Genomic DNA, 24,296 nt, shown 5'->3' on the forward strand with positions numbered 1-24,296 from the left:
TGGTAATGTCAAAATGCTACCCTATTAGAATTTTCCCATTCAAATTGTTGTAGGACAAGTTGAACTTTGAGAGATAATCCAACAAAGTGATTTCTGCAAGAATCTCTCCACTCAAATGGTTGAAACTAAGGTCAATGACTACAAAACAAATAATTATCTATCGCTGAATCTCACTTTAGAGACAATTACATGAGAGATTGAGTATACGAAGTTCCAATAAAGTTTTTATTTCAACTGAAAATAGATTCACAAATAACTAACTGTAAATTTGAAATAGCACTCAATCACATAATGTTACATCATTATTGATGAATACACATTATAGAGTCATATAGTATTACTCATGTGTAAAACAGCTTATAAAAGTAAGAGTGAGATTATGTGTATTGAGCTCCAATTCAAAGTACATGATAAAAATGTAAGTCATAATTATTACATTCATAAAGAAATACTTAAACATCAAACTATCATGCTCATATTTATCATAATAATTTAAAGTACATGAAAAAAAGGTAAGTCATAATAATTACTTTCATGTGACTTTTTTTATACTCTAACTAGAGATTTTTGTTTCTAATATTTATTGACATTGATGTAGGAACTCAAAATTAAATTATTTTGAGCTAACGGATTCCTTCTTAACTATCACTTTTTTCTGCATACAAACAACCTATGACCAATTTAGCTTATTATACATGACATAAATAGTTTTGTATTTATACACCATATGTATCCATATCAGATCCAACCATGACATCTCAGATCGAATGCTTGATGGTGCTCTAATACAATCCTATGATGAATCATTGACTACACTTTATATGTTCATGTGATTCATCGTTATTGGTTATATTTGAAAAATAGTTTACTAAATGTTAATTTATACTAATGCCCTAATGATACAACTTTCACAATTATCTACACTAATATCATCTTATGATAGTTAACGAAGGCATTTAGAGTGTCTATTGTGTGATGTCATTACCCAATTGGCATCACCTATGTAGTGTAAGGAACGCTTAAATAATTTGATCTTCCAAAGATCTATATTTTCCAAATAATTCACATCCATACAATATATTTAATGAATAAATAAATAGAGTTAAGAAAATATACATGTGAAATACAAAACACTTTATTAACACAAAATGAAACGTCTTGAAAATGATAATGTAATCGGTTCCTAAGGCATACATTAACAAATCCTATATAAGGAACCATAAATCAACATAAGAATATATGCTAAATTAGGAAACCATATATTTAGGATTACTTGAATATAGAAAACTATATATTTGGAATATATTCTATTAAATTGAGTTTATAATGCAGGTCAAAAGGTGAAGACTTATGTTATCTAATAAATAACATGTATGAAAATGAGTTAAAGGGTACCATTGACAAGATGACGACATGAGTGTATCAAACTAATGAACACATTTTTCCACGTAGATGAGGGTGTTAGTGAATCAACCTAATAAACTCATGTTTCCACGTAAGTGATGGTATGAGTGTATTAAACTAATGAACTTATCTTTTCATGTAGGTGACTATGTGAATGTGTCAAATTAATGAAATAATTTTTTCACATAAGTGACAGTGTGAGTATATCAAACTAATGAACTCAATTTTTCACATAGGTGATGACATGAGTGTGAGGTCAAACTAATAAACTTATCTTTTTACATAGGCGACGATGTGAGTGCACCAAAAGAAAATACCGATATCAATGCTCGACTTTGATACCATTATAAAAATAGAATAAATTGTATTTTTTGTATATTAAATTGTCTAAATAATACATAAATTTATACAAGTCCTAAATCCTATATATTAAAAAAAAACATAAATAAACATAATAAATATACAATAATGCAAAACAAGATTATGCATTATTCTACAAAAATAATGCCCCCAAGGAGACATTTACGTTGTTTTTGGTTTGTGTGTTGGCAAATTCGAAAAGGGCATTTGGAAAATGCTCCCTACATGTTGGTTGCTACGATTTTGCTTTTAGAGTCTGGCGATTGTTTGTGTTTCTTCCCTTACAACTGCTACTAGTGTTGCTCTCTCTGCCACTATGTTATTGTTTTGCATCCTCTGTTTTGCCTTTCTCTCTTGCATTCAAAAGACAATATTGGCCCCTTTTGAGCTTGTTTATTTATTTTTTTAATTTTTGGTTGTTTGGTTTTTCTCTCGTCTTAATTTCTATATTTGGAACTTTTTAGATAGAGAGTCAAGAGGAGAAGATTCCCCTTCTCCCCCATTTTTTGTGGTGTTCTCTTCCCCCTTATCCGAGGGGGGCAGGTGTGTTTGTCCCTTGAGTAAAAGCTTGGCTTTGGCCTTGCTTATTGGCTTTGTGCATTGTATACATTATTGCTAGCTTGTTGCCCTTTTAGAGCGTAACAAAGTTGAGTTTAGGTTATTTTCCTACCCTGACTAGGTTTTTTTGTTTTATTTATTCTTTTTTACGAAAAAAAAAATAGCATAACAAGAAATCATATGTTAAAAATATATATTAACCTAGAAAAACATATATTTATGATATATTATAATATAAAAAATCATATATTTTAAATATATTTTAATATTATCGATGATAATGAATCGTCATATTATTGAGTATTTACTTTTAAAATGACAATGAGTCATGTTAGGATATGAGTTAACATGGTGCACAAATTTCCAACGTAACTTGAAATTTGTGAATAGTATCAAGGCAACAAATAAAATAGGATAAATCAGGACCTCAAGGGAGGACCAACACCAATTAGAAAATAATTTTTTTAGAGGGAAATTGAAATTTTTACCCATATTTTAATTCGTATATACATATATGTCACTTATCTCAAAGCTTAAACAAATATACCACAACAGTAATCTACTTCTCCAAAATACCTTTCTTAATGTAACCCATGTAGAGATTCTTTTTTTTTTTTTGTAACTTTTTCTCTCTGTAATTTTAAAAGATATTTTGCATTAATGAAAACTATTTGAAACAGTGAGATAATAGTATAATATATAATATGATAATAATTAAAAATTAAAATAATGAGATAGTCATTAATCACTTTCAACATGAGCTAGAAGTCAAATATAACAGAAAATTAATTTAGAAGGGGAAAAAGGAAGGGTTGGTGTCAACACCAACGCTTGTTTTTTTCATTAATAATTGACGCCAACCCACTTCCTCTAAATTTAACTTTTAAAAATGTCACGTTTTCAGCAAGTATAATGAATATATATGAATAATACATCAAGAGGGAATATTATAATGAATATATATGAATAATGCACTGACTTGAATAATTCACTGACAACCAGAGCATATATTCCTTATGTTCTTGTTTGCTTCCTTTTTTACTTTTCACATGGAAGCCTTGCTTGCTTTCATATATGTGCATGATTTTGCAAAATTTTTTTGCACAAGTATTTGCTTGCTTGCTTCCATATTTTCTCAAAAAGTATTTGTTTCCACATAGATCATCAGATTGTTTTCTCATTCATGAAGAAAATTCAATAAACAACTTCATTGATTATTGGTACTATTGACATAATAGTAAGAAGACAGGTTAGGTATTGTTATATCAAATGAAAGCAAAATTATATCATATCAAATTCAATTTGGTCTAAATTCAATGTAACTTAAATTTTAATTTGATCTGAATTTAAATTAATTTGAAATTGAAATTAAAATTAATATGAAATTGATCAAATTAATTTGGAAATTGCAATGGGTGAGTAGAGTGGTTAGCGGAAACGCCAACACTTGGCGGGAATGCCAAGCTTTCCCATACTTCTTCTATTTCACTTATTTATTCTTTTTAATATATTTTCTTTACTGCTCACCTATCCATGCTTGTATTCTTTTATTTCACTTATCTATTCCTTTTTTAATCTATTTTCTTTACTGCTTACATATCCATACTTATAGTTCAGTAGATTTTATTTTAGTATGCTGGTAATTCAAATCTAAAATGTAGCTTAAATGACATTTAAAACTCAAAAATGGTAATCTTACATAAAATATTATGAACACTCAAATTTAACTGTTTTCATGAAAAATGATGTCATGCATATTAATTTACTGATAATCCAATTTTTTTTATTCTAATGTTACATTAGTTGATACCAATTATGTTAATTTAATAATGATAATTCAGTTTGTTTGATTAATCTTTGATTAAAATGATTATCTTTCATTAATGTTATTTAATGAATTAATATATATTTTTAGGTATTTGCAATCAACTACCAAGAAGAGGCATATAGATTCCATGATGTATATAGATTCTGAGTGCACATGTTGCTTCAGTGTCATATTTATTCAAGTAATGTTATTTCGTATGATTAATCGTAGGAACCCAGACAAAGAAATGTAGTTTAGAATAAATGGTATTGAGTTCTGATTCAGCCCTGTGGAGTTTGCACTAGTCATTAGTCTGATTTTCGGGGAGGACATTAACGTGTCCAACTACGTTGATTGTACAGGGATGCCTTGACTAAGAAAGGAATACTTCTTGGACATTCACAGGTTATTATCCTATGGGGAGATTGAGCAACTATTCGACAATGAAATTTGGGGAGGCAATGATGACGACGTAGTGAAGTTCGTGGTCTTGTATTATGCATTTACAAGATTATTAGGGGCAGACAAAAAAACCAAAATCCTTGATCGTTTTTTGCATTTAGTGGACAATTTAAATGCATTCAGTCGATATCTATGGGGGCAGTGACATGGAATAAAATAGTTGAATCGATGTGGAAGGGTATCCATAACAAATATCAGTATTATATTGAACACTACCTGTCGTACACAAGTTCGCTTCCACTTCTTAGTTATAATATTTTGGGATACCCGATTGCTTTCCAAGTAAGTATCACATAATAGATAAAGTTTACATTCAAACCAACAATTGTAAATACTAACCATAAATGTTATACATTGTGTAGTATTAGATTTATGAGACGATTTAGAATCTATCACTTTATATCTGTCTGGAAGTAAATGATCAAATCTCTCATATTCTAAAATAGAAGACAATTGTACTATTGATTTGGGATGACATATCAATACTTTGGGATGCTCCTCTGGTAAGTTACTCATTGGTAGATTTATATTTTATTATTTTATCTTGTATTTCATTAATTCTTATAAATTTTCTTCATGTTTCAAGAGGAGATTACAACAGCATTACGCCCGATTGAGACTGAGTGTAACTTTGAGTGGTACATTTGGGTTCTAGAGTTTATAGGAGAATAAGTGTCATCGATATCATCAGATGACGAGTCTATAAATTTAGATGATGATGATGACATCCAGTCGAATAATCCTATTACCTTTCAGACAAGCCCCAGAAGGTCTTTACAGCCCTCCACTACTTCTGTATGAATATCTTTATCACGAGGTGCCCAACCCATTGTATTGGATAGGTATCCCTTCTATAGGTGTCATCCTCTTACACTGCACACCCCCGAGAGTCACATAAAACCTCTGATAATGTACGTGTATCCCCTCCACGAATGTCTACCTTATATGCCTTCCATCCTCAAGAGCACCAAAGGGACAAACCTATAAGACACTCAATTCACGGGACATCGTATAGTGGTGTATCATATGACCGTCTTCAATAGATCTTAATGGAACATGGAAGAGGCATTGACTCTCAAATACAACAATGATTAGACTAGCATGTTGCAATGATATACGCGAAGTGGAAGCAATAGGCATCGGTGTTTCATGGGGAAATGTAGGAGCAATGGTAGTAGTAGGCATCAAAATTTCGTAGGGATATGCAAATGCATTGGCAACAACATGCATCGACGCTTTATAGGGAGATGCGAGAGCAATGGCAATATCAGACATCGATGCTTCGAGTGGAGATACAGAAACTCCAATCATCATTAAATAATCAAATTACAAGACTTGAAGATTCTTATGTTCAGATATCAGAATCAATACAAGTTATTATCCACTATACTTATTTTTTATTTCAATTAGTTGTGTTATAAAATAATGATAAGCGTATATTTTTTGTAGTTGGACGACTCATCAGAGGATGAGGTTCAACAATAAGTGCAGGATCAACCGTCAACTATTCAGAAGCCGATAACAACTAAAAAAGTGTTAGCATTTGGATATATGCTATGAAAAGAAAAACAGTTGGTAAGTCCATTCACAGATCCAATAACGGCATAAAAAAAAACCCATACTTGAGGACCGTCATTTGGATTTACGATTGGCTGAGGCTTACTTAGAGTTCTTATTGTGGTACTGTCATGTGTCAAATAATGACACTTGATGTGTCTTCCTCAGGGGACCAACTGGAATGACAACATACATGAGCAAACCATAGTGGACGTAAATTGTAACATCAGGGTAATGGTTGGAAAACATGGTATGCACCATTCCTTTGTATTAGTTCTTATTAGTTATCACTTTTAACTTATGATGTAATTTATCTGTGTGCATAGCACATCTATACTTTTATTGGAATACTCCGTAAATCCTCTAAAGTGGGCATGCGCCCATCTTTCATACCTAATGTCGGTTAAATAGGTTGCTATAGTGGGATTTACTCAGGTAATTCTACTCATAGTAGCTTGAAACTCCTTGAGGCGATATGCCTTAGTAGCTTTCCAAAATAATTCTTCAATATGTTTGGTTTTTTTGAACTGTAAACGCATATTACCCTTTATGTGGTAATTACAAAACCTATGATGGGTATAAGACATTACATTCTCAACCGACGTAATTATTGAATGATGACGATCAGATTTAATGGCCAAATTCGACAAATCACCAATGCACATGCGAAAGTATGTCAAAAAGGACATCCATATATCTATTCTTTCCTTGTGTCTAATACCGAATGCGAGCGGGTAAATTTGATTATTACAATCCTTCGTAACAACAATAAAAAGAGATCCAAGATACTTTCCCTTTAAGTGTGAAGCATTAATGCATATCACCGACGATAGAATTGTTAGAACCCTCTTATTGAACACCTCATACACATGAAGAAAAACTTGAACCTATTTTCTAGATCGATATCAATACATGTCACAATTCATAGGTTCTAAAGCTCCAAATTATGACAATACTCACATAATAGACCAAAAGACTCTTTTGGAGATCCTCGTAATGCATTTATTGCATATGTTTTGGCACGCCATGTTTGCGTGTAGAATATGTTGATTTTATACCTATCTGTCATGTCTGAAATAATTTCTTTTGGTCGATAAATACGATCAACCATAAACATTGACTTAAGTATGTTTCCTAACGATTCTTCACTAGTTTGTCTATAGTGCGGCAATATTTGATCTTGCAGATAAGTGTGTCTCTCGTCCATACGTCGTAAGACCCAATAGTTTTCATCTTACTCTCGTTGCTCATCCCCGCCATTTACATTGTGGGTGTACGCACTTAAGCTTATACCGTATATTATCAGAGTGACCAACCTTCCATTGAATTCATGTCTCTAAGGCATATGTTCAAAATAATGTTTTCAATCCTGCCTTCGAGTTATAAAAACCCATTATTTACAAATGGTTGCCCCTTTGTGTTGCTCGATTACTAATTCTTGTATTCTCAATATCAACAGCAGGCTTAGAAACCTATTGAAACAAATTTAGATTATGGATGTTACTTGGATATGCTCCAATATTCATAAAACCATGACGTCTTGTGCTACATTCAACCCCCTCATTACAAGCATGACTTTGACTTCTGTCAACAGCTTGGCTCGAAACACCGTACATGTTTTCATCAAACCCTGAGAATTCTTCGTTGTCATTATCCTCATTACCTTCTACTTCATAATCCTCATCCATGTCATTGTCATTATCATAATTAATACCATAATTCCCACTAAACTCTTGAAAACTTTATGGATATGTCCACTCATTTGTCGGATGATTTTTCCTTTCTTCCTCATGAACATCTTTGGCTTGTTGATTGTCTCTTCCATCAATTGGACTCTCGGTAATATAAAGTTTTGTATATCCTTGTGAACTTCTTGCTACAACCATCAAAAACTCCGTCTACACTCTTCTTCGGACCCACATCACCTAGGGTAAATACGCACACATTTGACTTACTTCGATCGAGTCTTAGACGATAACTGATTCTTGCAATGAATCCTCCAAAATCAATACTTGTGTCAATACACATCACTCTCTCATTCCTATCAACATATCTTATCACATTATCATCACCTTCAATCCATTAGGCTCCATAGCGAATTTTAAATATAGTTTTTTCCATCTTGAGTAAAAATAAACTTAAAAACATAAAAACTCCAAATTGCACTAGTTTACAATTTTTTCAAATTAAACCCCAAATACAATACCAATACAACCAAGCTTCATACATACGTATTTATAACACATTAAACTATTATATCATCAAGTGATGTATAAATATTGATCAAGGCAAAACAATAAAAAAACGAAAGAAAATGAATGTGGATGATTTTGCTGTAAAATCTTTGCAGCAAATGTTAATTCTCTTAATAAATTCAGCAATTTTCGTCTCTCCTTCCCTTATATCCAAGTTGAATTTTTTATAATGGTTTTCTCACAGATTTTATTGTTCAATCACGCGTCTTCTCTAATGAAATTTTTTTTTTTTATGCGGTAGAGATTTCTTCCTCACTTGAACGCTGAGAAAGAAAAGAGAAAAAGTCATAAAGAAAAAAAGAAAATCTCAGTATAAATCATGTCAAAAAGAGTATTTTAAAGAAGTAGAGTACTATTTTAGTATATTTATTTAAGCTATGAGGTAAGTGACAAATATATATACACAGATTAAAATAAGATAAAATTTTCAATTTTTTTTTTAAATTAAAGAAGGTATGTTTTTGCAGGTCGACTTGCAAAATGCCTATAAAAACGACACGATTTGTGACTCGCTAGATTTTGTCACTTTACTCATGCACAACTTATCATGACTACATATGATTTTTCTCCAAATTGATTTGACATTGGTGATTAAGGTCAAATAAAATATCTTAAAATTCCAATTTTTATATTAATTTCAATTTTAATTTAAATCCAATTCTAATTGAATTTAAATTTCATTTGAAGTAGAAGACAATCTCTTTAAATGCCATGAAAGTCTTTGGACTTTTCCACCCTCATTTATTGCCAGATACTGAAAGTCGACGACGCGTCGTACATACGTCTTACCGCCATTTATTGCCTTCCCACCACATTTTGACACATGGGTTGTTTTAAATGTCAGATATTGACCTTGCATATTTTTACAAAGTTTATTATTTTCCTACACCCCTTAATTTGAAAAAGTACATTAAAGTCCTGTAATTTTGAAAAACTGAGTACCCCTTTACTCTCATCTAAATTAATTAAAATTGACTATTTTTTATGCATGTAATTTTTTTTTAGATTATATATATATTAATTAGAACACAATTATAAGGACAAATCTTTGGTTACCAAAAAAAAAAACTCAATTTAATACAAAATTTATTCTTATCACTTATCTTAATAACCTTAGATTTACAAATATTTTTTAATCCAACATTTCATTTAAAATTCAATCAACAAGAAATATGATTACTAATTGACAAAAATTATTTATTAGCTATAATAAGCCATGATTAGTATGGTAAAATTATTTATTTTGTCAAAAATAATAGATTTTGCATAAATAAAAGTTTAGATATAAAGAATTTTATAGATACAATCACGTAAATATTTATCATAAATTTTAAAGTTGAATTTCTTTTTATAAAATGTATATTTGTTGATTGTATGTGTATAATTCCGAAACTATTTATTAATATAGCTTAACTTTGATAAAAATATAAAATTTATTAAATTATTATTATTTTAATACATTAATACTTTTAGAATTTGGATTATAAAAGTAAAAACCATGAGGAAAAATTGAGGGGTTTAAAGGAAATTTTTAAAAGGATAGGTGAATAAGAAAGTATGATAATGAGGTGGCGGTGATGCCATTCATTTCTAGCAAAGACTTTTGATCCATCACAGGATTTTGTATTAATTAGACTTGACCATCCCATCAAATATCGAAAATTCCAGCTCAATTACAACTTTCAATACATTATCTATTCAAGCTCAATTACAACTTTCAATCGAAAATTTATGATGAATTTAGTTAGAATTATGATTTAAATCTCGATGACTTAAACATATTTAAGTTATCGAGCTAAATAAATGCAAAATTAAATGAAGTTAATCTTATGATAATATTTTTTTAAATAATGTTATGTACAAAATTAAATAAATTCAAAAAGCTTAAAAAACCTCTTTTCCTATCATTTGAATTTATAGTTATATGTTTCAATCATGGTTGATGAATATTCATGGGACTCGCGATCTTCTTTATTATGTTAAATGTAATTGATTAATTTTTAAAATTAAATTAAAAATATTATAAAATTTTAATTTTTTTTATTATTATTAATTAAATAATATTTTTAAATTTATTATTAACATTTGATTTTACTAAAAATTAAATGATATGTAAATATTAACATGATTAAGAGCTAGTAAAAATCACTTTGATAATAAATTGTCAAAATAAGTCTCCCATGAAAATAAGTTTTGGCCAATTCATTTTACACATGTGACAATTTTTTTTTTTAAAGTTTTTTTAATTCAAAACAGTTCAATAGGAAAGCCCTTCTCATATCTTATACAAATAAATATAAATTATGATAAAATTATATAAATTTATAATATGTATAAATGATAATATATTATCATTTGCTAAATAATTCGAAATCAAGAATAAAAGTACTGTTATGTGTATAATTTTGTACACAAACAATAATATATTATCATATGATTAGATAGTTAAAAATTAAATAAAAATAATATTCAATCACAAAATAATATATCGTTGTTTGTGTATAAAATTATACATAAAAGTTGTACACATAATTTTATCCCAAGAATAAAATAATTAATAATATTATATATACAAATAAATTATATAAATTGATATTATAGCATACCATTAGATGATTTTGAAGTGAAAGAAGAAATAAACAATCATATCACTTAATTACACTACCTCAATTTATATAAATAAGTTTATACAATTTGTTTATACACATAATTTTATTATAAAATAATACTCACTCATATAATAATATTTCAACATTAATGCCTAAATTAATATTAATCTATATGGTGAAATTATAACTTAAATAGTCAAAATTATACCTTTTTGCATGTGAAATTGCACTCAAAATGGTGTGATTTAACCAAAAATCACAAATTAAGTTTGACTTTAATCATACGAGTACATCAAGAGATGGTTGAAATCACATAAAAAATGTATCATTTGATCAGTTTGGTAAAAATGTACTTTTTTTTTTGTATGATTTTGGTCAACAAATCCAATTAGATTATCAACATCCTCATAGAATAATATAATATTTTTATAACGGTGAAATATTTAAGGATAATATAAAAAAACAATATTATATGTACATATTTTTTATACATAATTTAAATATACAGATAATATATCATCATATAATTAAGTGTTATTTTATCTTTAATTCAAAATTATTCAATCACATATTAATACAACATCTATGTAACAAAAATATATACGTATAATTTTATTGATATAAAATTTTACCTCTTTAACGTTATATTTGAACTCTCTTCCAATAACAAATTTGAGTTTTGAGTGATATTTTGTTGTTTTTTAAATTAATATATAAGAACATTATTTTCTACAGCCATGAGTGGAAAATAAAATTAAAGTGAATGAAGAAAAAATTATTAGATATAGAAAATGTACTCAACACCAAGGTATTGTTGAAAGTGACAATACTTTCTTATAATGGTGACTCCTCTTTGAAGCTTCAATATATCTTCTTAATAAAATCTTTTTTTTTTTTTAAATTATCCTTTTGATATGTATTATTCTATGATTAAATATAACTTTATTTATAATTTAAATAACTCATATAATTTTATTGGAGTATCGACATTTGAGGATACAAAACTATTATCTTTTTCTACTAAAAAACCAATTTAAATATCTCTATTGAAATGATTGAATTTTCATTATTTTCTATAAAAGATATCGCATAAATAGAATTGTGATTATTGTCTTGTTTTTAAAGTAAAAGATTAATTTGATATTTTTAATAAGCAAAATAAATATTTATTATCTTTAATAACAACATTCTAAAGTTTGATACTTTCGATTAAAAAATCTAAAAAACTTAATATTTGATACATTCAATAGAAAAATAAAATTAACCCCTTTAATTTAAAAAAAAAAGTGATAATTTAGTATCAAATGTTATATTTATACAAATAAAATAGGAGAAATTAATTAAAATAGATACAAAATTTGCGGTGTAAACCTTTTTTGGTAAAATTTTAGTAGTTTTATCTTTTTAAGCAAACTCTATTTTCTATTTCAACAATACCCTTTATCCTATTTCTATCTATCTAGATTAGTTTTTATCAAAAAATCTTTTATTTTTGAGAATATACAAATTAAGTTTAATTTTTCTGTAATTGTTAAGATTTACAGATCAAAAACAGATTTATTTCTTATATAATAGTTGATATTTAGAAAATGATGAACATAACTACATAGACTGTGTGTGGGTTGTGCACAAGTGCCAAAGGGTGCACATTCTTTTGAAAGGGTGTAAAAATTAACGAAAGAGTGCACGTTTTTTCAAAAGGGTGCAAAAATATGCAAAAGGGTGTATGTTTTTTTTGAAAGGGTGTGAAAATGTGTGAAAATATACGAAAGTGTAAAAGGGTGCATGAAAGTGTAAAGGGATACATGAAACTATGAAGGGGTGCATGAAAGTGTAAAGGGGTGTGTGAAATTGTGAAGGGATGCGTGAAATTGTAAAAAGGTGCGTGAAATTGTGAAGGGGTGCATGAAACTATGAAGGGGTGCGTGAAACTGTGAAGAGGTGCATGAAACTATGAAGAGGTGTGTGAAACTGTAAAAGGATGTGTGAAACTGTAAAAGGGTGTGTGAAATTGTAAAGGGGTGCGTGAAACTGTGAAAGTGTAAAGAGGTGCATGAAACTGTGAAAATGTAAAGGGGTGCGTAAAACTGTAAAGGAATGCATGAAACTGTGAAGAGGTACGTAAAACTGTGAAAGTGTAAAAAGGTGCGTGAAACTGTGAAGGGATGTATGAAAGTGTAAAGGGGTGTGTGAAACTGTGAAGGGATATGTGAAATTGTAAAAAGGTACGTGGAACTATGAAGGGGTGCGTGAAACTGTGAAAGTGTAAAGAGGTGCATGAAATTGTGAAAGTGTAAAGGGGTGCGTAAAACTGTAAAAGAATGCATGAAACTGTGAAGAGGTGTGTAAAACTGTGAAAGTGTAAAGAGGTGTGTGAAATTGTGAAGGGATGCATGAAACTATTAAGAGGTGAGTGAAAGTGTAAAGGGGTGCGTGAAATTGTGAAGGAGTGTGTGAAAATGTGAAGAGGTGCGTAAAAATGTGAAAGGGTGCGTGAAACTGTGAATGAGTGAGTGAAACAGTAAAGGGGTGCGTAAAAAAGTGTAAAGGGGTGTGTGAAACTATTAAGAGGTGCGTGAAATTGTAAAGGGATGCTTAAAACTGTGAAGAAGTGCGTGAAACTGTGAAGAGGTGGGTGAAAATACAAACAAGTACGTGAAAATATAAACAGATACGTAAAAATACAAATGAGTGCGTAAAAATATACGAGGGTGCGTAAAAATACAAACGGGTACGTAATAATAATAGCAACAATATATTATATAATATAATATATATTTATATATATAATATATAATATATTATATTATTAATATATAATATATTATATATAAAGGGGTGCGTAGAAATGCAAAGGGACGTACCCCTTAGCATTTTTCCACACCCTTATACATATACATATGATATATTATATATTATATTATTAATATAATATATATTTTTTATATTCTCGCACACTTCTTTTATAATCTATGCACCACTTTTATATTTTTTGCCACCTCTTTTATATTCTATGCATCCGTTTGTATTTTTACACATCCGTTTATATTTTCACGCACCCATTTGTATTTTCACGTATCCGTTTGTATTTTCACACACTTGTATGTATTTTCGTGCACCCGTTTATACTTTCACATACCCGTTTGTATTTTCACACACCTATTTAATTGGAACAGAAAATAGGGGTTGTTTAAAAAAGTAAAACTACATAAATTTTACCGAAAAAGGTTTATATGGCAAATTTCATGCCTATTTTAATTAATTTCCCATAAAATAGTATGTGGATATTACTTTGACAAAATTAATTTTTGGTTATTATATTCTCAGAAAATAATTTTCTAATTTTGCTATTATCATATGTGATTATCATTAAAATAATATTTTATGAAAAAATTAAATTAAAATTAGAACATAATATTCAAGAAATTAATGCTTGACGTAGTACCGAAGATTTTCCATGGCAGAATCCCAGTCCTCTTGGAAAGACAGAGAAGTCAATTCAACTTTGGCTTTATCACGTGGAACGTTTGACCTGCAATCTTGCCAAATTGACTAATTCGATGTGATTTATATATAAATATTAACTTATTTTAGATTTCGGTTAAATTCAATAAAGTTGTTGAAATGGAAGTCCTGTCTTCAAGGTAAATTATAAAGACAAAAAGAGCCGGTTGAGAAATTGACAGCGATAGCCCACCATTTGGGTGAATTCAAAGTGCGAAAACACATTAACAGTGGAAGAAGAGTCATACCCTATAAAGAAAAGTCAGATATTGAGCCAAAAATGGGGCCTGGAATGGAGCCCAAGAGGGTCCCTTGCTTGTTCATATGCCTATTTGTTTCATACAGCTTGCAAGTTGAACTTTTTTTTTCCTTCTATTAAAATGATATACATATGTCTTGCCCTCTTATCATTATTTCATACAACAATCCATTTTCGTCCCTTCAACAATATCACAACAACCTACAACTTTCTTTCTTTAAAAAATATGACAGAAACAATTGTCTCTGTTATTGCTGGGGAACTCTTGAGTAAGGTGATGTCCCTTACTTCCAATGAAGTCTCCTTAGGATGGGGTGTCAAGAATGATGTACAAGAGCTTGTTGGCACCATAACCACCATCAAAGTTGTTCTCTTAGATGCTGAGGAGAAACAAACCCAAAATGAGAAGCTGAGAGTCTGGCTGGAAAAGCTGAAGGAGGTTTGCTATGATGTTGAAGATGTTTTGGATGAAATTGAGGTGAAAGATTTGTGTAAGCAAGTGGTGAATGGTCAAAGCATTTCAAGAAAGGTGCGTCACTTTTTTTCATCTTCAAATCCAACTGCTTTCCATTTTAGATTGGGCCAAAAAATTAAGAAGATTAACAAAAGGTTGACAAAAATAGCAACTGAAAAAGATGATTTTAATCTTAATGACACAATTTATAGTAATAATATTATAGGTTGGGGGAGAGAAACCCACTCTTTTGTGCGTGCATCAGATGTTATTGGTAGAGATAAAGACAAGGAGGACGTTATGCAAATTTTATTGTGTCCAAGTGATGGTCATGAAAATCTTTCAATCATTCCTATTGTTGGGATAGGAGGTCTAGGAAAAACCACCCTTGCAAGATTTGTGTATAATGATGAAAGGGTGAGTGACCATTTTGAGTTAAAAATGTGGGTTTGTGTGTCGGATGAATTTTCTCTGAAAAAGCTTTTGATTGATATCATCAATTCTGCAACTGGGAAAAAATATATTCAGAAGAATATAGACCAATTGCAAACAATCCTACGTGATAATATAATAGATAAAAAATATTTGTTAGTCTTGGATGATGTTTGGAATGAAAACTATGAATTGTGGTGTGATTTAAGAAATTTACTAATGGAGTGTGTTAGCGGAAGTAAAATCATAGTAACTACGCGTAGTGATCGTGTTGCCTCGGTTATGGGATCTGTATCTATATACAAGTTAAAAGGTATATCTCTTAATCAATGTTTGTCAGTATTTGTTAAATATGCATTTAAAAAAGGCCTAGAGAAACAACATCCCAACCTTATAGAGATTGGAAAGGAAATTGTAAAAAAATGTAGAGGTGTTCCATTGGCAGTAAGAGCCTTTGGAAGTCTTCTTTATTCCTCAACTTCTGAACAAGACTGGATAAATGTGAGGGATAATGAGATATGGAAGTTAGATCAAAAGGACAATAGTATTTTACATGCTCTAAGAATAAGTTATAATAACTTATCACCTCCTTTAAAACAATGTTTTGTTTATTGTTCTATATTTCCAAAAGACTTCACGTTTTATGACATTAACTTGGTTAAGTTTTGGATGGCCAATGGGCTTCTCCAAGCCCACAGTGAAAATGAAGATTTGGAAAATATTGGCATGCAATATATAAAAGAATTAATGTGGAGATCTTTCTTTCAAGATGTTCAAGATTTTGGTAATGGTGTCTATTCATTTAAAATACATGATCTAATGCATGATGTTGCCACATCGTTGTTCCAAAATGAGGCCTTAATAGTGAAAGGGAGTAACCAAATTGCTGCCAAAACTTCTTATCGACATTTATTATTTCATCATTTGGATGCAAGTCAAGTAAAAGTTCCAAGCTTTTTACCTAACCTGGGTAATTTAAGAAGCATTATGTTTTTTCAACATATTGAAGAAAATATCATTATTAGCCAATCATTTTTAGAATTAATTGTCTCAAGATTTAAGTTTTTGCGGGCACTATATTTAACTAACTTAGGTATTGAAGTAGTGCCTAAAAGAATTGGTAATCTAAAGCACTTGAGATATTTGAGTCTATCATTTAACCCAAAAATAAAAAAACTCCCAAGTTCTATTTTCAAGCTACAAAGTTTGCAATATTTATCGCTACGTGACTGCGAGAGACTAGAAGAGTTAAGCAGAGATGTTAAGTACTTAATTAGTCTCAGAGCGTTAGTCTTAACCACAGTGCAAGAGCATCTACCAAATAATGGAATTGGCTGCTTGAATTCTCTTCGATTTTTAATTATTGACAATTGTAGCAAATTAGAATATTTGTGTGAAGATATTGGTCGCTTGAGAGTTATTCGAAGACTATACATTTGTAAATGTCCAAGTCTTATCTCATTACCTCGTGGTGTAAGAAGCCTAAGCTCATTAGAAGAACTTCGTTTGGTAGATTGTGTAAGGCTTAATCTTGATTTGAGCATTGGATCAGATGAGCAACACAATCATGAAGAACTCAGTAGCACAGGGCCTCCCCTTCGATTCCTTCTACTTGATAATTTACCACAACTGGTGAAATTGCCGCAATGGCTTCTTCGCAGTTCGACAAACACTCTCCAAACCTTGCGTATTCGTAATTGTTCCAACTTGAAGGCACTACCAGAGTCAATGCAAAAACTTCAAGCTCTTGGGGTTTGGAATTGTCCTGAATTGTCATCTCTACCCAAGGGTATCAATCATCTCATCACTTTGAGAGAACTAATAATTGAAGACTGTCCTAAATTGACGGAAAGATGCAAACCAGAAGCAGGTGAAGATTGGCCCAAGATTGCTCATATCCCGAAGATTGAACTTGATGGAGAGGTTACCAAGTCAACTGAAAATTAGGTATAACCAATCCATATCTCTTCTTCTTAATCAGTTAGTAGGCAAATATTCTTGACATATTAATTTGTTTCAAGTCAAAACTTTGATTGGTTTATATTCAGATATGATTTTCAAATCTGAACAGCTACAAAACTGAACTTCTGTGTTTCTCCTTCCTTTCTTTAACTTTGTTATTTTCTATGTATGCATGGGAAACTTGAATCAAATTTCTGAGTTTTTAATGTTATAAATTCTTCAATTTCCATGAATTATGAACCCTAATTCAACCAATTGACAGGAGGATTTATTCATTTTACTTCTTCTATGTATTAAGCATTGGTGTTCGATCCATTGCTTCATGTTTTTTCAGGTACATATCATTTAGTTTTAGATTAGACAATTTTAAAGATTGTTGGGTTTTTTGTTTTTATATATTTTATTAATTTTCTACTCACCTTAATTGTGAACATGTATTGTAGGACTGAGGGAGATTAAGCCTAATGGTGCAGTTAGTAAAGCAAATATTCCTCTGGATTGATTCAGAATTTCGGTGTTTACAAATGTAATTCAGCGTTGACTGGTAAACATTACCTTCTATAGTGTGATTTGTTCAAATAAATGTTCATTAATGTACAGAGTTTTTTTTATGTAAGTTTTAATAGTTTTGTGGAAATGAACAATTAGTACACTCTTAAGTTTATTCCAATAAAGTTTCAGATTTATTTCTTATTAAAAATAAAAAACATTAGTTGTTGAAATTCTGTTCTGCCAAAGAGTAGATTACAGGGTGTTGGTGTTTGAGATGCAAAACAACATCTATGACCGCCAGTAATGTACTTGGATTGAACTGTCTTCAGAGAAACTTCCCCTTTAATAAGAGTGCTCCGTGTTGTAAACTGCTTTCTTTTTGTTTTTTGATCATTTATCTAGAATTTAGTGTACTGCCATATTTCTTTTCTTTGCTGGTTGATTCATTTTGATACTGATCAATCTTCTTTGCCCTATAGATCTCTAAGAAATGTTTCGATCAATGGTAGCATTCCATCCGACATTGAAGAACATAAGCTATAAGTTAGTATTGTAATGTAATGAGTGTGCCTCTTTTTCTTTATGCAGGTCTTTTTTCATTTTTTTCTTTCTAATTATGCAGGGATTTGAATTTCAACAATTTAATTGGTCAAATCCCAAGTGCTTTGTCCAGTATTGATTCTCTAACTCACTTGTAAAATTTATTGAAGCTTCCCTCCATAAATTTAATGTTTGATTATTTTACTTATATTAGGTTTTTATATTAGATTTTATCTGAATCTTTTTTTCGGTCTCAGTGGCCAGATTTCCTGGAAACAATAGTCTGTCAGGAAGCCTTTCTCAGCAAAAAGTTGTATATCTTCAAAACATGTAAGCCTTTAGTGTTAGTTATCTCTAGGATTATGCCTATTACATGATATTGAATTAGGCTCCAAATGCTTCATGAATAGATTAAGAATAAATATGATAAATCTTTTCATACAAAATGAAGAAGAATGGAAAAGGCACTACTTATCTTGGAATTAGGCCATACAAAAAGATTATAAATCTTAGTTACCGTGCTTTTTTTGATGAATAAGATGTCATATTTTGTTTTTTAAAAAATGCACGTGCTTGAAAAAGAACTACAAAATATGGAACCTCAACAATGGAATATGTTGTGCTTTAACGTAGATAGTAATCTTTTCTGTGATTGCAAGTATTCTCCTTGGATTGAACTGTCTGCAGAGAAACTTTCCTTGCAATAAAAATGCTCTACATTGTAAGCTTGTTTATTTCTGCAGTATTAAATTATTTCTAAGACTAAATGTACTAAAAATTTACCATTCACCCTGCATTGTTGTATAACTAGACCAAACTGATAGCATTGTGTATATTTGATATGCAGATTCAAGTTTTGCAGTCAAGTGTGGTAGTGAAGAAATGAAAGTTGATGGCATAATGTAAGAGGCTGATAACCATTTAATTGGTGGTGCTGGTTTGTTTTGTGATAGACAATCTAACACACATGTTCAAAATACAGGTTTGCAAGTGACCAGTAGTGCTGCCTCTAAACTTTAATCAGTCTTCAAGGCAATCTCCTAGATCACTTAGATATTGTGGACTTAGTACGGAGAAAGGACCTTACAGTGTAAGTTTTTTGTTATCAGGGCTCACAAACATGGATGAGTTTTGGAAGGTGTGCTTTTATATATCTATATTCAAGTAAACTCACTGAAGAATCTTGACCCTTGTCCTTAAATGCACAGGTTCTACTATTACAGTTTCATCTATGTACCCTCATAATTAATCCTATCGGGAACTTTCCAGTTAAAGATTTGATATATCAAAGGAGGTGGAAGTAGAAAAGCAGTAATGAAGATTTTGTAATTCACTTATTTTGAGTCTGTAGAGTGATGTATTGCATACCTGACAAGAGTATTCATGGGTCATTAATTTTAGCTTTTTTGGTGTCATTCCAGGTACATTATATGATTTCTTTTAATCTTCATTTAAGATGAGTTAACGATAAATATCCTTTTATAAAACTAAATTTTCTTACTCAGATTTCACATCAATTGTTGGTATTGCATGTTAGAAGAAGCAGACTGGGTTGGTTGTTGGTATTGCTGTAGCTCTTGGAATTTCAGGCTTGATACTAATTTTTTTGAGGCTTTACATGAGGATATAAAGAGTTAATGACAATGCATACAGGTAAATTGTCCAAGAGTTTTTGAAATAATAATAGTTGAGGTCTCATAAATCAAGTTTGTTCAAGAAATTTTACGAATTTTCTTCTCACTTTGTCACAAAGTTGCTTGTGTAATGCATGAGCACAGCTTGACAGTAAGGAAAACTAGGTGAATTTTACTTTTTCATATTTACAAAGGAAGGAGTAGATATCATTTATTGTAATAATTCTGTTACTGCAGGGTATGCATGCTATGACAGGGTGAAAGCTATGAAGCAACTTTCACTAGGATTCCACCTAGGGAAAAATAAGTTTGTTAATGAAATTGCTACCACAACTGCAGAGCAGAAAAATATAAAACCTCAACAATGGAATATGTTGCAAGTATTCTCCTTGGATTGAACTGTCTGCAGAGAAACTTCCCCTGTAATAAGAATGCTCTACATTGTAAGTTCATTTCTTTCTGCGGTATAATATATTTCTAAAACTTAATGTACTAAAAATTTACCTTTATCTATAGATTGCATTTCAAGGAGTGGAAGCGGATGACAAAATCTGTTGTAATTCACACGTTTCAGCCTATCTCACACCAGACGTTGTGCTTTATCTTTGTGAGAAAGAACATGTTGAGGGTGGCATGATATTTTAGCTCTTGGAAAATTTGACTGAAATGTCTATTATGAGAAATTGCAAGGATGTTTTCGGTTCTATAGAAAGTAAACAAGACATTTTAGGAAAACAAGAGCTGTTTGCTCATGGAAAGCTTGTGATGTTGAGGATGTGCAATCAACTTCTTGGATGGGTTTACTGGCGGAAAGGCCTCCATTTTTCCGCTTGCCAGAATTGGAATGGGTTTTCTAGATTTGCAGACCATGATATTGAAGGAGTTGTGCCACTGGAACTTTGGCCGCCTTGTGCTTGATCCAAATACCAAGCTAAACCATATGATATTGAGGACAAGGTGGAATTCTGCTCTGATGATTCAACCAACAAAGTGTGATCCAAGAAGACTTTGGATCTCCACGTGGTATTTTGGATTGGTGGAGAAAAGAATAAAAAGGTAAGGAGTGCAAGTTATGAGCAGAGAAGAAAGAAAATTAGAATTTGACATTTGGTTTTGGAGAGCACAGACCTCTCAAATTGCTAGAGAATTTGACTTGTTAGGCTGTGTTTTTTGCTGTTTCTTGTCTCTATTAACTGAAAGTTGTATTGAAGTTTCCTAGTGGAATTAGAGTTGTAATTGTTGTTGATGATTCTAGTTAATGATAAGCATTTTTTATGCGCAACCTTCCAGCATCCACTGTATTACATTCTGCATTCTGTGGCTTGCGTTGTGCTGAGATTGTGATTCATGCTGTGGTTTTGGGCTTAAATCTGCTGGGTTTGCATCAGATATTAGTGTTGCTGGTTTGCTTGTGTAGTGCTGAGATTGTGATTCATGTTGTGGTTTTGGGCTTAAATTTGTTGGGTTTGCATCGGATATTGGTGATTGCAGCCACTTGTTCAAAATACAGGCTTTCAAGTAATTGCAATTGCAGCCCGTAAGTTTTATCAATCTTTAAGGCAATCCTCTGGATCTATTAGATATTATGGATTATAATTTAAGCTTCATTTGGAATGCAAGACATGTTGAGAAGTGAGAACAAATTCAAACCCATACCCTTTTAGATCAGCACCTGAAACTAACGCCTTAGACCAATTCAGCCATCTTGACAATTGGTCAATTTTTCAATAAACATTTATTATAATAGTATATTATCTACATAGAATTTATTATAATAGTATCAAATTATAAAATATGTTTTTTTTAAAATAACATAAAATAATATTTTAATTATCATATCATTATTTTAAAAAATATCACATATATCTTATAAAAATTTAAAAATTTTCAAGTACATTTTTACCATACGATCATTTGCCTAAAAATATAAATCAATTCATAGCAAGATATTTCTTACCTTCCCTGAGATATTGCATCTCTGATTTGGCTGATATTTAGAGGCGAATTTAATGGGTCGACTCCTGGGCTAACATCAGTTGGATTGTCACTTTTATTCTTGCTGAATAAGAAGATGCATCAATAGCGTAATTCGGAAAGGAATTTGTTGCATCATTAAAATCCCAATCAGTCAAATAATTTGGCTTTGATGTAACAGCTTCCACTTCTATATCTCCAGTAAGCATGTTCACAACTCGTGACATGGGTGGCCGAAGCATTGGTGATGCTTGAGTGCATAAGAGAGCTACTGCTTCATTTTCATCAAATTCTGTTGGTGTGGGATTAACCAGCCCCAAATTTTGGTCGCTTTCATGAAGACTCCAGGCCTAGAAATAAAATATAGACAAAGTCCAAAAACCAAAAATGAAAAAGGAGCACATTTAACTAGTGTATATGGAAAAAAGCAAAAAAACAAATCAAAATTAATGTTGTTGTCTTTACCCATTCAAGAAGATAAACTTTTTCCCTATCTAACCTAGTATCAGAGTTTGCTCTTCCATTGATAATCTTCAGAGTAACGACACCAATACTAAATATATCAGCCTTTTCTGTCAGGTGTCTACGCATTGCATACTCCAATGTCAGATACCCACTGCAATATAATAAGTGTTTCTAAAGTTAGAATCGAAAAGTCTATCTTGATAAGTGATTGTATCAAACCGAAAAAGAAAGCAAACATATACGATGTGCCCATTCCTAGACAACTTTTTAAATTTAGAAAATCATATATAAATTACAACATCTTACACTCTTCAGCATATTCCAAAACAAGCTACAAAGGAAAATAAGGAATCGAGAAATGATCGCAGTTTACATGGTTCCTGCAACTCCTGTACTGATGTAAGTTTTCTTATCATCAATCAGCTTTGCCAATCTAAAATCTGATATCTTGGGAGAGAGTTCTGTATCAAGTAAAATATTACTTGCTTTGACATCTTGATGTGCAATTTTCGGCTTTGACTCCTTATGAAGATATGCTAGTTCTCTTGCAATTCCCAAACATATTTTAAATTGGGTGGGCCAATCGAGATGCAACACCGTATTTCCTGCAGATATGGGGCACAGCCATTAAGAACTTTTAAGAGGTATTGAATTGGGGAATTGAGTATTCAAGAATAATATTCTCCAGGAATGATTTGGAGCAATAAGTTTCTCTAGAGCATTGCAACTATGCTCTAGAAAAACCTGCTGCTTGCTTTTAGAAGTTTAGGTAGTTATTTTTGTCGTTTTATACATTGTTTATAGTTGCAGAAAAATATTTCATTCTTCAAACTTTAGATTGGTTAAAATATTTGAAAGTTATCAAGATCGTATTCTCAGCTTCCAGATTTATAGTTATTAATCTCTATAATGTTTCAATTGCTTGCAAGAAAAAACAAGATAAAAGTTTGTAAAATTAAGATTGATTATTAAATGGCAATATTCTCGTACCAAACAATGCTTTATCAAGGCTTTTGTTTTCATGATATTCATAAAGAAGGAGGCACCTAGTTCTTTCAATGCAGCATCCATACAATTTCAGAAGATTGCGATGTTGCACTGCATTAAGGGCAGAAATCTCATTAATAAACTGATTTTTCCCCTGGTGGGATCCTTGAGAAAGTTGCTTCACATCAATCACCCTTCCATCAGAAAGCGTACCCTGTAGCACTAGATTTAACAACATAAATCATATTTACTCCTTACTGAAAATGCAAAAACTAAAACCAATCTAGTTCTCCTGCCATATTGCTACCTATGACCACAAATTAGATCTAATCCATTTCAACCCAAGATTTTAGTAAACTATCTATAGGCCCTAACTTATAAATTTACGACATAAAAGTTGTTGTGCTAGAAGTTTTCCAGATATCTACCGTTCAACAGCAAAAGCCGCTGGAGATTGGGAAAAAAAAGATATAGGATTGGTCCACTGATTTGAGCTTGAAGCCGACAAAGATCCACACATGTCAAAAGTATTACTCATGAAAATAAGTAATTCCAAACTTATAGAGTATTAAAAGTCTAGT

General features: G+C 31.0%; 3 protein-coding genes across 28 annotated transcripts in view; 2 read left to right on the forward strand and 1 right to left on the reverse strand.

The window, feature by feature from the left end:
- LOC123227497 (putative disease resistance protein RGA1) overlaps nt 1-21,581 on the forward strand; it is an 81,443-nt gene extending 59,862 nt beyond the window's left edge. Inside the window, exons 1-13 of one of the 26 annotated variants that reach the window (XM_044652396.1) lie at nt 14,757-15,304; nt 15,442-17,608; nt 17,886-17,957; nt 18,067-18,167; nt 18,595-18,658; nt 18,738-18,787; nt 18,913-18,985; nt 19,315-19,557; nt 19,638-19,745; nt 19,864-20,076; nt 20,161-20,308; nt 20,527-20,732; nt 20,806-21,581. In XM_044652396.1, coding sequence (XP_044508331.1) covers nt 15,282-15,304; nt 15,442-17,608 — 2,190 coding nt within the window. In that variant the 5' untranslated portion in view covers nt 14,757-15,281 and the 3' untranslated portion in view covers nt 17,886-17,957; nt 18,067-18,167; nt 18,595-18,658; ... (6 more) ...; nt 20,527-20,732; nt 20,806-21,581. Of the gene's footprint in view, nt 1-14,731; nt 15,305-15,441; nt 17,609-17,885; nt 17,958-18,066; nt 18,168-18,594; nt 19,558-19,637; nt 19,746-19,863; nt 20,077-20,160; nt 20,309-20,526; nt 20,733-20,805 lie in introns of those variants that run through there. The other 25 variants (XM_044652398.1, XM_044652389.1, XM_044652393.1 and 22 more) reach the window with 25 other exon arrangements.
- LOC123227490 (probable LRR receptor-like serine/threonine-protein kinase At1g56130) overlaps nt 1-24,296 on the forward strand; it is a 191,347-nt gene that overhangs the window by 3,436 nt on the left and 163,615 nt on the right. The gene's annotated exons all lie outside the window — the stretch shown is intronic.
- On the reverse strand, nt 22,296-23,953 carry LOC123226788 (probable LRR receptor-like serine/threonine-protein kinase At1g56140). Its single transcript, XM_044651308.1, has 4 exons — nt 23,719-23,953; nt 23,102-23,333; nt 22,729-22,879; nt 22,296-22,613 (listed from the first exon to the last, which is right to left on the reverse strand). Exons 1-4 carry the CDS (start codon nt 23,951-23,953, stop codon nt 22,296-22,298), a joined length of 936 nt encoding a protein of 311 aa, XP_044507243.1.

This window comes from Mangifera indica, chromosome 10 (genome assembly GCF_011075055.1).
Source record: "Mangifera indica cultivar Alphonso chromosome 10, CATAS_Mindica_2.1, whole genome shotgun sequence".
Lineage (NCBI taxonomy): Eukaryota > Viridiplantae > Streptophyta > Magnoliopsida > Sapindales > Anacardiaceae > Mangifera > Mangifera indica.

What these genes read in the sequence shown, in the direction of transcription:
- LOC123226788 (XM_044651308.1), bottom strand. Translation starts at nt 23,953, where the DNA reads ATGTTGTTAAATCTAGTGCTACAGGGTACGCTTTCTGATGGAAGGGTG. An exon ending in ACAGGAGTTGCAGGAACCAT is followed by an intron (nt 22,880 to 23,101) that starts GTAAACTGCGAT and finishes ATTATATTGCAG; the next exon opens with TGGGTATCTGACATTGGAGT. An exon ending in AAGTTTATCTTCTTGAATGG is followed by an intron (nt 22,614 to 22,728) that starts GTAAAGACAACA and finishes TTTTATTTCTAG; the next exon opens with GCCTGGAGTCTTCATGAAAG.